General features: G+C 46.6%; 2 protein-coding genes across 12 annotated transcripts in view; both read left to right on the top strand.

The window, feature by feature from the left end:
* Positions 1 to 1,914, top strand: part of WEE2 (WEE2 oocyte meiosis inhibiting kinase) — a gene marked incomplete at its 5' end in the record, with an annotated part of 40,296 nt that extends 38,382 nt beyond the window's left edge. For all 9 annotated transcript variants that reach the window (XM_081024035.1, XM_081024027.1, XM_081024030.1 and 6 more), the window contains one exon: positions 630 to 1,914. In XM_081024035.1, coding sequence (XP_080880161.1) covers positions 630 to 795 — 166 coding nt within the window. In that variant the 3' untranslated portion in view covers positions 796 to 1,914. The remainder of the gene's footprint in view (positions 1 to 629) is intronic.
* Positions 1,915 to 3,017: 1,103 nt separating this feature from the next.
* Positions 3,018 to 11,865, top strand: SSBP1 (single stranded DNA binding protein 1). Of its 3 annotated transcripts, none has more exons than XM_081024093.1 (7): positions 3,018 to 3,231; positions 5,026 to 5,096; positions 6,280 to 6,343; positions 6,516 to 6,656; positions 8,052 to 8,139; positions 9,874 to 9,962; positions 11,690 to 11,865. In XM_081024093.1, the coding sequence occupies exons 2-7, from the start codon at positions 5,073 to 5,075 to the stop codon at positions 11,731 to 11,733; spliced, it is 450 nt and encodes a 149-aa protein (XP_080880219.1). In that variant the 5' UTR covers positions 3,018 to 3,231; positions 5,026 to 5,072; the 3' UTR covers positions 11,734 to 11,865. The 3 variants fall into 3 exon arrangements, with proteins under 3 accessions (XP_080880219.1, XP_080880217.1, XP_080880218.1); XM_081024091.1 differs by having other exon boundaries at positions 3,019 to 3,231; positions 8,046 to 8,139; XM_081024092.1 differs by having other exon boundaries at positions 3,033 to 3,138; positions 8,046 to 8,139.
* Positions 11,866 to 16,010: the final 4,145 nt, after the last annotated feature.

The following is a 16,010-nucleotide window of genomic DNA, read 5'->3' as shown; positions in this document are numbered from 1 at the left end:
TGTTCTAAATGCAACTGTGGCTTATGTCAGGGAAAAAATCCCAGCCATGTTCCTCATCATAGAATTCTGACATCTGGGTTTCCACATGCCTCTGATACAATCCTCCACTGGGAGTGGAACCTCTTCCTAATAGACATTACCCAGACTGGCTTTCCAAGCGAGTTTTATTTACCTCCTGCTGCTATTTTAAAGTGAGGAGGAGGGTCTGTGACTTCATGCTAGTTTTGAGTGGGCAGGGCAAAGGGAAGAAAGGAGGTTGTGGCAAATCTACACCATGCAATTTAAAGCACTCTTATGCCACTTTTATCCATCTTGGCTTCCCCAAAAGAATCATGGGAAGTGCATTTTGTTGTGGGTGTTGACTTGTTAGAAGACCCCATAACAAACCACAATTCCCAGGATTCTTGGGGGGGGGGCAATAAAATGGTAAGAGTTTTGCCCATCCACACTGCAACCAAGCACACTGTTATGTACTACACCACAACTTACTGTTATCAACAGTAGAAAGCCCACTTTCAACAGTGGAAGGGAGCCCTGTGGGCAGGAAGGAAAGTCTGTATGTGCAAATGTTTGTGCGATGTTGGCAACCCCTTGTGTTAAATCGTACCAAATTCTCCTCTTTTTTTCAGAGAGCTGAGAGCAGCCCGTCTTGCCCAGAGCTTCAAAAAGGACAAATTTTTGGAATGTGCCAGGCCTCAAGAATCTGGAGCCAACTCAAAGCACCCAAACAGCAAGAAGCGTCTGGTTGGAGGGAAAAATGCCCGGTCGTTTAGCTTTACTGCTGGTGGCTTTTGACGGTTTAGGCTCTTCAAATCACTGAAAACACCCCCCTTAGAAACAAGAGACAACTTCAGATTTAAGGGACTGTGTTTTTACTTATTCCATCATGCGATTGTCATAGTACTAAATCTGGCTACCTGTAAGAGATAGTTGCTACCCATCACATTACAACATAATCTCTTTTTAAACCTATCTGTCGCTTCCTTTTGCCTGAAACGAGTGGGTTTGTTTTCCCTCCCAGGATTATCAGAAGAGTGTACAACTTTATTTCTTTTCTCTAGCTTTTAGGTTATCCTGTGTTTTCAAGACCCCTTGTGTTTTTCACTTTAAAACAACAACACACAGCCCCTAGCTGTATTTCAAATGGAATACGATTCAGGCAGCAGATGGCTTGTTCCTCTTGCAGTTGGGGAGGACGCTGCCATCACTAACATTTAAGTCCCACCTAGAGAGCCAGAGAAAGTAACCAATGCAAAATATATATTTAATATTCAACAGACCTAATGAACAGGATCCTTCTAAAACCAACAGGTTAGCCCTGCTGCCAATGGGGGTTGAATAAAATGAGTCTATATTTGGAAACAGATTATGTTTTCCATGAGCAATAGCAGACAGGATACAGCCTGGCCTTGATGGCTGTCTTTTTTGTGTCCAAGATAGAGCACCTGCTGTTCTTAATGTGGGTGGCTGACAATACTGACAGGTAAAGGATTGATCTGTATTTTTGCCAAGTGTCGTCTGGGATGGGTGGTTGGTGTTTCAAGCACATTGGAAGGGAATAATAAATGCTTTTTAGAACGCCTTGATGTTCTGGGGATTATGTTATGTAAAGTGTTCATAAATAAAATAAAGTAAACCTTATGCCCCTGTTGAAGTGTTAACTTCTGTTGTGGTTTTCCTGAACACAAAACACTGCTTTGTTGACTAGCCCAGTCATGAAGACTTGGCCAATTGCAGCAGTGTCTTTTGGGGGTTTCAAGCCTCTCTGTGTGAGTTCCCCTGACTTTCCTGAAGATAGCTTTACTTCACTAGCTGCAGGACAGCACAAATTTTATAGCTGTTGAGAAATGATTCTTTTTCTTTAAAAAAGTGATACATTTGTGAATAAAGCTTCTAATTTTGTTTTCTTCTAAAGTGTATGTGTGTGGAAATTTTGTTTCAGATCATACAAGGGAGGGCTGATGACATTACCTGTGACCACACAGCTCTTGTGGCTGATTCCAGGATGCATCTTGACTCGAGTTGCTCCACTGTGGGCTTTGCCAGAGTAATGTCTGTTGCAAACATTATGACATATTTTGCCGTGCAAAGGCTGCACTGGGGGAGGGCTAGAGCTGGCATAACCAATATGGTGCCCTCCAGAGGTTTCTAGACGACATCTCTCATCAGTCCAGACCTTTGGTCATGGTGGCTCTTCCTAGAGAAGTCAGACTGGCTTCCTCCTTGCTGTTCTTCTGCTGGCAGGTGAAGACCTCGGAATAACAGGCCTTTGGGAACTGGCTGCTTTTAATGAAAGGGCTGGTGCTGTGCTGGTTTTATTATAATTATCTGTATGTTTTTAATAGATATAGCTAAGGGGTTAAAGCCCACCCAGGGATGGCTGTGGGCAGAACTGTGTTCCGACATGTGGAGGGCAGCGTGTCGGCCGATTCCTGTGCTGGGTAGCAACATACCTGTGTTCATACGTATTTATAGTTCTCACAAAGCCCTTTGGGGGTTGTGAGGGCAATTGTTAAGAGTGCTGCTGGTCTTCAGTGGCCCCAATTTCCAAGTCCAACTATTCTCCCCCCCCCCCCCCCAGCGAAGCAGAAGACACGCACAGGCAGCATTTTTAAAAAGTGCGTCGTTTTGGTTGCCCCCAAAAGGCGGCTGGCCTGAGCGAAGTCTTCCTCGGATTCATTCGTTCCAACGGGTCTACTCTGAAGTAGGACTGGTATTGGCTTCCTCGTGTGTGTATAGGGAGAAACAAGGACAATCCCCCTTGCTTATTCCTTCTCCGGAGTCCCTTTTAAATACTCCCGCTTTTGCAGGCGGCAGGAAGCCGACGGGCCTGATCCCGCCTGGTCTCTCCCCGACCTCCCTCTCCTCTCTGGTGGGGATGGAAATAATAGCGCCACTGAAATCCGGAAACTGGTCCAGGGGCTATAGAGGAGGAGGGAGGGAAAGGCTGCTGCTGATTGGTTGATGGCTCGGGGCACAGCCCCCAACTTCCGCTTTATAGGCTCCGTTGGGTCCTCCGCCCTCTTTCCGGTGTGGCGTCGCTCTACCCCTGCGCCTCTCTATTGTTCAACCCGGCGTGGTCTGCGCTGTAGGGGTCCTAGTTCTATTTCACACCGGAAGTATCCGCGCAGACCCGCGGTGGGTTTCTCTGAAATTTTCTATCTCTTTGGACCCGCGTAGCCCCGAGCGCGTGAATCTGGGGAGGGCAAACGGAGCCTCGTTTCCTTCCAGGTAAATAGAGGGTGCAGAGGGCGCGGGGAGAGAGTATTCAGGGGTGCATTTTTTCTAATGCAGTAGATCCTCCTGGTGGTGGTGGTTTAAAGCAAGCCTTGCTTTGATTTTTACCTGCAATTTGATTTCACCTGTAATCCGCCTTGAGTCCCGCCTTGAGATCACGTATTATTATTATCATTGCAAACAAACCGCACGGTGCTCAGTATATCCAGCCTCTTGCATCCTCATGTTAACCCCTGGAGCTGCACGCCCGCTGCTTTTGCCCGCGTGACTCCATGCACGTGTCCGCGTTTTAGCCTTAATTGCCGCGGATTCGGACGTGCCTCTCCTGTTCATACGTGCATCTTAATTTTCTCCCTGATCCCTCGTATTGCACGATGAGCGCTCCCTTCTCTTTTCTCCCCAAAGCGGATCCTGCCGCGAGCGCATCTCCACCTCTTCCTCGACGCGCATCTCTCCCAGAGCAGTCAGCATCACAAGCTTATTTTCTCACTACCACGTTGGGTTTGTTGTGAACTTTATAGAGAGAGCGACTTCAAATTTATGCTCTCTTAATGCAGTTTTTAAAGCACGCGGTTAAAATCCCATCTACGCTACACATTTAAAGCACCCGCATATCGCTTTAAACACCCATGGCTTCCTTCCTCAAAGAATCATGGGAGCTGTAGTTTGTAAAGGGTGCTGAGATTTGTTAGGAAGCCCCAGTTCCCCTCACGGAACTGCAATTCTCAGAGTGGTTTAAGAGACAATCCCTCTTCCTAGAGAACTCTGGAAATTACAATTCCAGGAGGACTTGCACAATAAACTAGCTGCCTCCAAAGACCAGACTTTGTGCAGTAAGGAAAGTGGAAGGGAGATTCACTGGAAAATGGTACTTGCTTTGAGGCAGTGTCATGTAACCTCCCTGCAAGCAAATCGGAACGAATGCTTACTAACTAACCAGCTTTGTCTAACCTTCACCGCAAACAAGGGAGAAGGAGCGCTTTAGTTAGCTGGCTGTGATGCCATGTTCTGTGTATTGTGTTCATAATTTGTAACTGTTTGGTGAAAGTAATATATCATTTTTTGAATCATTGTATCTTTTCACCCCAGATTATTGTCTCATTCTTCTCAGCCATGCTACTACATGTGAGCCTGCTAGGGTGAGCACAGGTTGGCAGGGTGTTGACCTTGTAAAATGCACCCACACGCACCCTGCCCAAAGTATTGATATTTTGGTGGTGGCAGCTAGTGATTGTTTGGGATGATTAAGGGCATGGTTTAGTCCTGATTATAACCCTGGGGCAACAGCCAGAAATCCACTTAATTTGTCTTGTCTAATGACTCCTGTGGGTTAAGGAGAAGGGTCAGGATTCTCTGAAATACTTTGGGGGTAAACCAGGAATAAGGAATCTGTGTCCCTCCAGATATTACTACGACTCCCATCACCCCAGACAGTTGGCTTCACTAGCTGGGGCTGGTGGGAGATTGAGCACCACAACATCTGGAAGGCAGAGTTTAAGTTATCCCCTTTTCTTCCATGTCTGTTAACACGGCCAGACTGTATTTGCAAGGTCTCTGGTGAGCTGCTGTGTTTCTTGAGCTACTCCTGGCTTGTTTCTATGCTCCCTATGCTTTGTGCTTTAGATGCATAGCGCAGATGGGATTTGTACCGAATGTGAAGTGTGCAGAAAAGACAAAAAGAATAGCTTTATTGTGTACTAATGTCTCCTTCTGATAAGAGGAGACAAATTGAGTAAGGTAGTTTGACAAATGGAAACTGACTGTTTTAATAGCTGCTTTGTCTTTCAGAGGAACTGGCAAAGCCCCCATAAGAAGACGCAAAGAAAGCAGCAGAAATGTTGCGCAGGCCCTTACTGCAGGTAACAATTCCATATTCTTTTGGCACAGTTTTTAAGCGCTGTTTTCTGTGAAGTAGAAGACACGTATCGAAAGCAAAGTCAAGGAGCTCGAAGTTGCTTTTGGTTGTATGTGTGCTATTTGACCATCTGGGTAGGCCGTGGTTTTGAAGTGTGAGAAGTGGTACAAAGAAACTGCGAAAAATTGCAGCCCAGCTTAATTGCAAAAAACCTTTGCAGGCAAATACTTCGGAACTCTGGCAGGGGGAGAGAAAAGCAGTAGCCCTGTCCGCTTTTGCCATCACATTGCAACAGATTACCCACAAAGGAATGTCACTCTCAAGTGGAAAACAAAAAAGTTCCTCAGCCTAGTGTGTGGCACAATATGCCCTGGATTCCGCAGAACAATGCTGGCTTTAAGCAAATACTTGTCAGCCTCTTGCTACTCCCTTGTGGCAGGATCTGAGAATCCCAGTCAGACCTGACCCTTTTAGACAATGTCCACATCATATATTTAAAGCACCATTCTACTCCTTTAACACCCATCACTTCCCCCAAAGAATTATGGGAACTGTAGTTATTTAAGGGCACTGGGAGTTGTTAGGAGACCCATATTCTTCTCACAGCACTACAATCAATCCCTTTCCACAGGGAACTCTGGGAATTGAAATTCTGTGAGGAGAATGGGAGTATCTTAACAAACTGCAGTACCCAGGATTCTTTGGGGGAAGCCATGACTGTTAAAGTGGCATAATAGTGCTTTGAATGTATGGTACAAATGTGGCCTTATTGAACCTTTTATTTATTGGCACTAGCAAATGGATGAAGATGGGTGATGGCAGTTAGCAGAGCTGAAGTGTGTCACACCAAACTACACAAATGGCTAAAACATGGATGCATCCTGGACCACTCACCTTTTCCCTCTCCCCCGCTCCCCCAAAATCAAGTGGCAGTCCCCACCAGATATGCCCTATTGCAGGGATGGTAGCTGTGGCCTACAATCTAATTTCATGCAGACTGAAAAGAGAACAAAAATGGAGGAAAGGGGTGTGGCAAAAAGAGGGGGAAAGTAGCTTTGTTCCTCTCCCCAACTCCATCACGTGGCCCCCAAGAGATTACTTCCAGGGAAGTGTGGCCCTTGACAGAAAAAAACATGATTCTCTATCCCTGCTGTATTGGCTTTGCCCATTGTTTTCCTTTCTTCTAGGTGATGCGCCAGTTTGTGAGGCACGAGTCTGAGTCGCCGACGCTGCCTTTAGTCCTTGAAAGATGTAAGTAGCTCTTCTTGAGACGAGACATGCGAGCTCTGTGGGTCATGCGGAGTCAGTATCAGATCATCCCGTTGTGCCATTTAACTGTCTTTTGGGCTGCCAAGGGTGTGTCAACACAACCATGTTGGTTCCTTCTCTTAAGTTATTCCTGCTCTCTTTTTCTTCTTCAAAGCCTTGAATCGTATCCAGTTACTTGGCCGTGTAGGACAGGATCCTGTCATGAGGCAAGTTGAAGGCAAAAACCCGGTCACCATCTTCAGCCTTGCAACCAACGAGATGTGGCGATCGGGAGAAAGCGAATCGTTCCAAGGAGGTGAGCTGCTGTTGCTGCTGAGGGCTCAGCGTTGTTAACTGCGACATATTTAGGGGGCTGTTCTGGCATTACGCTGTGTTAGATGAAAGTCTCAACTCCTTCGTTTCAGCATAGGTTAATCAAAATCTATGTTATAATGCCAGTTTTTTATTATTATTTAAGACCCTTTCTTTAAAAGACCACAGGGCAGAGAGCATAATAAAGAGGGTAATAATACACATAAGCATATCTATAAAATACAAAAATCCCATAACCCTTATATTTATCTTTTATTTATATTTATCTTTTATTTATATTTATCTTTTATTTATATTTATCTTTTATTGTGAATCGCCCTGAGACCCTCGGGTATAGGGTAGTATATAAATTCAACAAATAATAAAATTATAAAAATTATAATTAATGATAATTATTTATTTCAGCAGTTTATATACCACTTAATTACAGTCTTCTCTAAGCAGTGTACAAACTCCTCCATTCTCTGACTCTTTCTTTCCTTTTCCTATCCCTGCCTTGTGTCCTTCATTGCTCTTCACTCCAGCAGGGCTCATTTTTCTTTGCCTTCTCCCCCTCCTGCCCCTCCTGACCTTTTGCCATTGCTATTTCTGACCTTAGCTTAGCGTCCTGTTCCCAAATTCTTGGACAGCCCTTATTCCTGAGGCCACCTTCACCTTCCATCTCCGCCATCTCCTGACCCACTCAGTGCCCTCCAAGCGCTTGTCCATTCCCCGCCATACACTGAACAGCAGGAACTAACTCGCCTAAGCTGTAAACCGAATGTCTGCTGGAAAAGGTCCCCTACCCAAATGAACATGGCTCACTTTAGGGGTTTCTAGGCAAGCATCTCTCTGGCATTGAGGAAGTTCATGGGGTCGCAGTGCAGCATAGCTGTGCCTCTCCTTCCCTACTGTGGGTGTCCTCAACAAGCCATACTCTCCATGTCTTGGGCAAAAGGTTCTATGTGCGTAGAGTTCCTCCATGCAAGGCCGTGGAGTGCTGGGATTTGGAGCTAATAACAATCTTTGTTTGGAGGGTCTGCACATATGGCAACAAACTTGTGGGGCTCCTTCACACAGAATGCACTGTTGTGGGTGTCTGTTGTTGAGAAACGGGGTGGCTGCACCGTGAAACTCCACGATCACACATTGAAAGAAAATGCGATGGAGTTGAAGTGAACGCTTCTTCCACCCCATGAAAGTTTTCGCCCAACATGGTGCCGTCCATATGTTGTTGGACTCCCCCTTCCATCAGCCCCAGCCAGAAATGATGGGAGTTGGTAGTCCCAACAACAGCTGTGGAGGGAACCACATTGCAGAAAGGCTGATTTAACCCACCCTCTAGAAATGACCATGAATCCACAGGTGTTTATCTGTTCTGTGTTTCCTTTTGACCGAGGTGATATTACACAGAAGACGACATGGCACAGGATCTCTGTGTTCAGGCCGGGGCTAAGAGATGTGGCGTATCAGTATGTGAAGAAGGGGTGAGTTAAACTGGGGGAAGTCTGCATAACAGTCGGGCGTTACGAAACCTCAGGAGCTTACTGCTGACTTTCTTTGTATTCCAATCTTCCCTGCACAGCAGACATGGGGGACCTGTGGTCTTCCAGGTCATTCCTGACTGTTGACCATGCTGGCTGGGACTGGTGGGAGTTGGAATCCAACAGCATCCAGAGGACCACAAGTCCCCCACTTCTGGTATAGAGAACATGGGGTTGGTGGTCTGGCCTAATGTATGAACTGAGGCAGGAGGCCCCTGGCGATGAAATCACTTAGATGTTCTTAAGCAAGCCAATCTGGGCCACAGACACAAGTCTACAATAAGAAGGAATTACCTAACTCACAATAAAGATGATGGGTGGAATATGTTTTAGTGTTCTTTGGAGCTATTTAAATGCATTTTTTGTTGTTGTGGCCCTTGACACCTGACGGTCAGAACCCACCCTCTTCTAGTGTCTATCTTGTTTTAATTCTGAAATTTTAAGTTGTTCTAACTCACCCTAGAACCTGCAGGTGAAGAACTGGTAATAAACATAGTAATTAATGGTGCTTCTATATTTATGTGCACTGTCCTCTCCTATTTGTGATCTAAATCCAGCTAAGCCACCAGATATCACATGTACGATGTTCATTACACCAGAATGGAAGCCCGCGTGAGTTAGACTGGATAGTATATTTTGGCTGGGAGACCCAGATTCAAGCTCCCATGCAGAAGCCCACTGCCTGACCTTCCGCCAGTCACTACCTGCCAGCCTAGGCTACCTCACATAAAATGGGGGGAAGGAGGGAACCGTGTATGCTTCCTTGGTCTTCTTGATTGAAGGACGGACTATAGATGTTGTCAGATGCGGGTGTGGTTGCTCGAGAGTAAACAGGCAAGACCCCAACCTGTCTTTTCCAGGTTTTATTCTTGGTGCAAACTATTTACAGTGAAGAGCGTTGTAAGTTCATGTCTGGCTCAGTCGCTAGCAGAATCTGGGAGTGGTCGGTTTTTGTACCTCCCCCAGCATAAAAGTCGCGTCACCCCCAGCCTTTTCCGCCCCTCCCTGCACCAGAGCCTACTGCGCAGAATAGGCGCTGGCAGGGGCGAACTTCCCGCCTCTCCGGTTTGCTCAGCTTGGTGTTGAGGCTCTCCCTAGCATCCTCTGGTCCCTGCACCTCTTCTCCACTGGAGGTGGGGCTTTCCTCCTCGCCGGAAGAGGAACTGCTTCGCAAGATTTTTGGAGGCTCCCTATAACATAACTGCCCATTCATCTCTTGCCTCTGCTCTGAGCTGATGGCAGTTCCGTGACAGATGTAATAAATAAATACGCCCTTGGGGATAGCTCAGTTGGTAGACCCTCTTAATCTCAGGGTTGTGGGTTCGAGACCCATGTTGGGTGAAAGATGTCTACACTGCAGGAGGGGTTGGATTATCCATGTGGTCCCTTTCCAACTCTACAATTCTTGGAGTCTGAGTCTGTAAGCCCACTCACAACTTAAAATAGCCTCTGTGTGTGTGTAGACCCGGGAGGACCCATTTCAGTAGCCTGCTGTGATGAGACACCCTCCGGTTTGCAGCCCCCCGCAATGGCTTTTGAAATCTTCCTTCCCTCTCACACCTTCTGTGGCTACGGAATAATCAGATGAGCGCTATCTGTTAGTGGTAGCTCTTAAACCACTACCAGCAAAATGTCACCATTAATCTCCCCTGTTGTCTTGTACTTGGCTTCTGGCAGTGCTCGGATCTACGTGGAAGGGAAGATAGACTACGGCGAGTACGTAGACAAGAACAACGTAAGGCGGCAAGCCACAACAATCATAGCAGGTAAAGAACTTCCTATGACAAGCCAGGCAGGGCAAGTGGGCTGTGCTTGCTGCCCATGCATCCGAACCACCTTTCTCCTTCCTTGCTTCAAACAACAAGGCGGATTTAGATAGAACTGAATAATGCCTTAAATGCCTAGCCTGCGCCACAAGGTGTCGCTGTTGGGTGCTCTTAGTGAAGACAGCTAAGTGTCTGCTCTGCGTCAGTTTTGCACATGCTTCTTCAAGTTCTCCCATTTTCTCGTTGGTGTGTAAGTCGTTTTTATTTTAGAAAGTTTGCAGGCAATGTATGCCCTTAAATGTATTTCCTCATGACGTATGAGCGTTCAGTCATACTTCATCCCATTGTACACATTTTAAAACTTACTTTGTCCTAAAATACAAGTTCGTTTGTTTTCTAAATGCATCCTGATGTGTCTTTTGAGCTGAGAGCTGCATTCAGAAATTGAGAGGAGGGCAGAATCCAGACAATTACTACTTCCTTGTCTGTGAGCTTTTGCACGCTTCCCCTCTGCCGATTAAGAGGCTGGTCAGACTCTGTTTGCTTTCTCAAAGAAAGCGAGCCTTGTCTGAAAGTTCAGATTTCAGGTGTTTAGCAGGAAATACTTGAATGTCTGGCTGTGCCACCGATTATAGGTTTCCTCCCATCTTCCTGCGTTCTCTGTCCGACAGGGTGGTTGTTGGATGAGAGGCAGCTTGGAGAGGTGGCTAAGGAAAAGAGGGAGAAAATAATTCCCTTTTAACGAACAAAACACCCGCCAAAAACACCCCACGGTATGTTGGTAATAACTTTGGGTTGTAGCCAGTGTTAGTCCTACTCAGGAGTAGACCCACTGAAACATATCAACATCTTTAACTTGGGTTCATTGATTTCAGTGGGTGTGCTCTGAGTAAAACTTAGCTGGATGCAACCCGTTATTAGGACCAACCCAAAAGTTGCAAAACATTTGTAAGCAGCTCACCATGTAAAAGCCATTAGCTTTATTTTGGATAGGTAGTCCTGGAACGGCTGCACCCTCTGTTCTCTCCCCACGTACTGAGAACCCATGTGAGGCGGGTTGTGGGGTCAAGTTGACTAGCCCTGCTGGCACATTAAGTAGTCATTCTCAGCAGCATCCACCCATTGGCTGGTATGTGAATGCGTTCTACTTGCCTGCTGGAGAGTTGCGAACTTGCCTGCTCTGGATGGTGGTTTTCTTGTATGGGCGTCTGGTTTTAGTCTTGTTTTAAATGCTTCTGCTGTTTTCATAGTTTTTAACTTACTGTATTTTTCGCTCTATAGGACGCACCTTGTTTTAGAGGGGGAGAACAAGAAAAAAAAATCTCTCCCTCTCTGCGCAGCGCCCCTTCAGCAAAGCAGCAGGAGAAACGGAGCCCCTTCCATTTCTCCTTCTGCTTTGCTGAAGGGGCGCTGCGCAGCTCTCCCTCTCTGTGCAGCGAAAGCAACACGAAGCCTCCGGAGCGCGGCGGGAGCGCGCCCACTGCGCTTCGGAGGCTTTGCGTTGCTATCGCTGAAGCCAAGGAGCCTGCATTCGCTCCATAGGACGCACACACATTTCCCATTAATTTTTGGAGGAGAAAAGTGCATCTTATAGAGAGAAAAATACGGTAATATGTGCGTATCAACTTGGGATGGTCACTTAGAAGGTGACTAATAAATCAGTGGTCTTTGACTCTGTGTCCATCCATGTTAGAATGCGTAACACCTCTCTTTTTTTCTCCTTGCAGATAACATTATTTTCCTGAGCGACCTTCTTAGAGAAAAGGAATGAGCGGTCTGTCCTGGGACCGGGTTTTCAGCTGTTCCTTTTTCTTCTTTTGGTAGCATTTCCTAATTCTGCAATCATGTGTCTGCCTATAGTTTCTTTTCCATGATTAAAAATAACCTTTTGTACAAATAAGAAGGTTGTTGTGAGTGTTCTGTGTCTATTTTTGCAGCCCGTCCTCCTCTTTTCTGGATTCAGGCTTTTGCAGGGCTTTTTTTTCAGCCAGAACTCTCCGGAACTCAGTTCCTGCACCTCTCAGGTGGGCGCCATTGCCATTCTAAGAGAACGAGGGAGTAATTCATGGTGAGTTCTGGCACTGTTTTTCTAGAAAAGAAGCTCTGGGCTTTTGACATCTCTGTGTTTCACTTTGCAGAGAAAGCTTGCAAAAGCAGGGTGTCTGTAAGAGAGAGAGAGATGTGTATTGTTTTTCACTTGTTAATTGTAACTGCTCTTCAGTGCTGTGGAAAATGTTGTGATTGGTTTCATGGATGGTGGGGAGCTATGCAAATCAGCAAGGCCCAGACCAGAGCCATATTTGATAGCAGCCACATTCTGGCATTCTGATTACTTGTGTGTAAGCAAATGTGTGAGGAAGCTCTCCCTTCTCCACTGCATTCTGTTCTCCTTTTTTCAGCCTTCTATGAGCAAAGCTGAGAAATATTTATTTCTGGAACCTTGGTGGAGCCAGTCAGAGGAGGCATCACTGGGCTAGATGGACCAATGGCATGGCTTGTTATAAAGCAACTTCCAGTGTCCCTAAGTGCCTCTCAGATCTGCATTTTGCCCTTTGTATAGCCTGGTCTCTGTTTGAGACCCAGCATGTCCCCCTTGAAATTATGAGGCTGCCAATTGACCAGTAAGGTTTACTGCGAGGAGCCTGTTTCTTGAGATCCCTTAACTTGAGGGGTGCAGAACATTTTTATGTCAAGGGCCACATTCCCTCATGGGTAATCTGTTGGGGGCCGCATACTAGCAGTGGACAGAGCTAGAGCTACTAATACACAGAGCTAGATGGATTAACTAAGCTGGAATAAAGACCACCTTGCTACAAATTTTGTCAAGGCAAACACAGTTTTGAATCCCCATTCCTGTGCCGGTCAACTTGGATGTAAGCATACAGGGTTTCTTTGAAATAAAACTATACAGAGGACTTGCTTATTCTTAGTAGTACAACAGACCAATACGGCTACAGTTCTGGAAAGCAAGTGAAAGCAATTCCTTTCTGCTTGTAGTGTGCAGATTCACACTCTCTCCAGAAGCCTACCAATTGGTTCTTAGTCAGCTGGGTGTGTGTGTAGGAATTGTTTTCTCCAAGCCCAGGGCACAGAAGTATAACTAGATGGGGAAACCACTTTTAAAGGTCAGGAAAATTAAGGGCAAAATGAACAGGAAGGAAGCAATTCTGCTGGGATGGAAGGATTGGGGCAACTTCAGGAGGCGTCAGATGGAGGTCAGCTGTTTTTTAGCTGCAGGGATTGAATCTACAACTTGCACTGAGCTCAGCTCTGCCTTTCCTCTCTAGGTGTTACAGGATAGACACAGAGATTACATGTCCCTAAACTGCATTCTTCTGGGATCATGTTTAGTTTCGTGACCTTTTTATGTTCCTGTCGGTTCTCTGTTCAATATTTGCTTAGGTATGCATTGTGCCATCCTTTCCGCATCGCTCCATGGACTTGCCCCTGCCCTGGCCTCAGGCCCTCCCAACTGAAGCATGGCTGCATTGGCAAAGGGATGTGCGCAAACTGACAAAGTGCAGAGGAGCCACCTTGGGAGGAGCGGGGTGTTGTTTGTAGAAGCGGGGGCAGCTGAATGTGGGGGCAAACACACGCTGGCAGTGTGACTCAGAGCACACTCTGGCCAGTGTTTGCAAAGCAGAGTTTGTGAATGCTGGATTCTGCTTTGCTTCCCTGTGGCTTCTCTGCCTCTTTAGGAGAGCAAATGAAAGAGCAGGACCCTTCTGACAGCTTCAGGCATAGGTAAAGGTAAAGGGACCCCTGACCGTTAGGTCCAGTCCCGGACGACTCTGGGGTTGCGGTGCTCATCTCGCTTTATTGACCAAGGGAGCCAGCATACAGCTTCCAGGTCTTGTGGCCAGCATGACTAAGCCGCTTCTGGCGAACCAGAGCAGCACACGGAAACGCCGTTTACCTTCCCGCCGGAGTGGTACCTATTTATCTACTTGCACTTTGACGTGCTTTTGAACTGCTGGCAGGAGCAGGGACTGAGCAACAGGAGCTCACCCCGTCGCGGGGATTCGAACCACCGACCTTTTGATGGGCAAGCCCTAGGCTCTGTAGTTTAACCCACAGTGCTACCCATGTCCCTCGCTTCAGGCATAATCGCCAGCAAATTGGCAGCCAGTTCAGACCGCTCTTGTGGGCCTTTTCAACTCTATAATTCAGTGCTGACCAGGTCTCGCTCCTCTCAGCAACCGTGCTGCAACATTCTGAGATTGGCTTAGCTCCTTGGGTGGGAGACTGACAGAATCCCCAGTGCAGGATCAGTATCATAGGTGAAAAGGAACACACAATTATTATTTTTTAAACTTCTCACCATCTGCAAATGGTACAGCCTGGCAAAACCTGCTCTGTTTGTTTCTTTTCCCCCTGCTCAACAGTTGGGGAAACGGTTTACAGGCTCTTTGCGCTGCAGAAAATAATACATTTCACTCTGAAATGGATTGTTTTGACAGTGGCCAGGGTTGATATTGTTTATCCATCTTTTAGGGGGAAATGAGGGATTACAAACAAGCACAGGAAGGCTGGCTCACTGACAATATTTGAGATGTGTTTGTGGAATGCACATTACCTGGGTAGTTTGCTTTTATCACATCCCCCTCTTGTTTCTTTTAAGGGGATAGCTTTTTAGGTATACATCTGTCTACATAACCCACTGCGGCGAGAAACAATTCAATATTAAAATATTTTAGGGTGATGCAAAGGTAGGGAGCCACCTGGTATTGAATCAGACCCCTGGTCCATTCTGATCAGTTTTGGACTAGTGGCTCCTGGTGTTTCATCCTTGGCTGAAGAGGGCACAGACTGAACCTGGGAACTGCTGCGTGTGAAAGGGCGGGGAGGGCCATAGCTTAGTGGCTGACCATCTGTTTGGTGTGCAGAAGGTCCCTGGCATCTCCAGTTAGTGCAGGGGGAGAGCCCTGTTTTGTAGATGAGCCCAACAGCAAAGCAGCACCACGACCACTGAGCCACAGCACCTCTTCCCTATAATAGCCTATGGCTGGCTGCAGCCACAATTGGAATGAATGGGCCTGTGCTTTGCATGTGTGTTTAATGCACCTGAATTCAAGGTTCTCTATAGTGGAAAGCGAAAGCAGGGCACAGAGAAAGTCCCAGTCCTTGGCATTTCCCATTCAAAGGATTGGACAGGAGGTAGAGGGGGAAAAGACCAGAGAGCTACAGCTACCAGCTGTCCTAGCAGTGTGGGGAGATGGGGAAGATGCTTACAAACTGCTACCACTGAGCTTGCTTACAGAGAGAAGCTGTTTGCACCTTTCCTGTTCAGAACAGGTAGGAAGGTGAGCATCTAGGGAGACATGGGCATGTTTAAAGGGGAGCGTTCAGTGCTTTTTTTTCTGGGGGGGGACGCAGGGGTATGCATACCCCTAAACATTTTGTGAATCTAAGTTTGGCCTCATTGAGTGGCAGTATTTCAATAGGAGTAGGAAAATGAGAGTACCCCTAAAATATTTTTTGTAGAAAAAAAGCACTGGGTGTGTTTAACACAGGAGAAGCTGAGCTCAGTGCAAATAGGAACTGAGCAGGAACAGCAAACAGTCTCTTGTGTATTGTAAATCTTTAAGGGTATATTTACTGAGGCCTTTTATGGATGTCACAGAGCTACAGTCAATCCCTTTTACTAGAGAACTCTGGGAGCTGTAGCCCTGGGAACAGGGGTCTCCTAAAAACTCTCAGCACCCTTAACAAACTACGGTTCCTGGGACTAGATGAGGAGAACCTGTGGTCTTCCAGATGCTCCTTGACTGCAACACCTGTATTCTTGACCTTGCTGACTGAGCCTGATGGGATTTGTAGTCTTAACAACTTCTGGAAGGCATCAGTTTTGAGGGGGAGGATGCTGTAGACTCTGGCAAGTTGTTCAGTGCATGTGTGAAGCCTTCCTTACATTTGAGAGTGATGTGCTGCCAATCACTTTACCTTGCCACACTGATAATTCCCTCATTGTCGACTTCCGTAGCTTATGAACAGGAGGGAGGCTGGACCCACTCCAGTTTGCAAATGGGTGTCATTCTGACCTCTTGG

The sequence above is a fragment of the Podarcis pityusensis genome (genome assembly GCF_964106645.2).
Source record: "Podarcis pityusensis genome assembly, chromosome: 10".
NCBI lineage: Eukaryota > Metazoa > Chordata > Lepidosauria > Squamata > Lacertidae > Podarcis > Podarcis pityusensis.
This window is presented reverse-complemented; position numbering and strand designations above follow the sequence as displayed.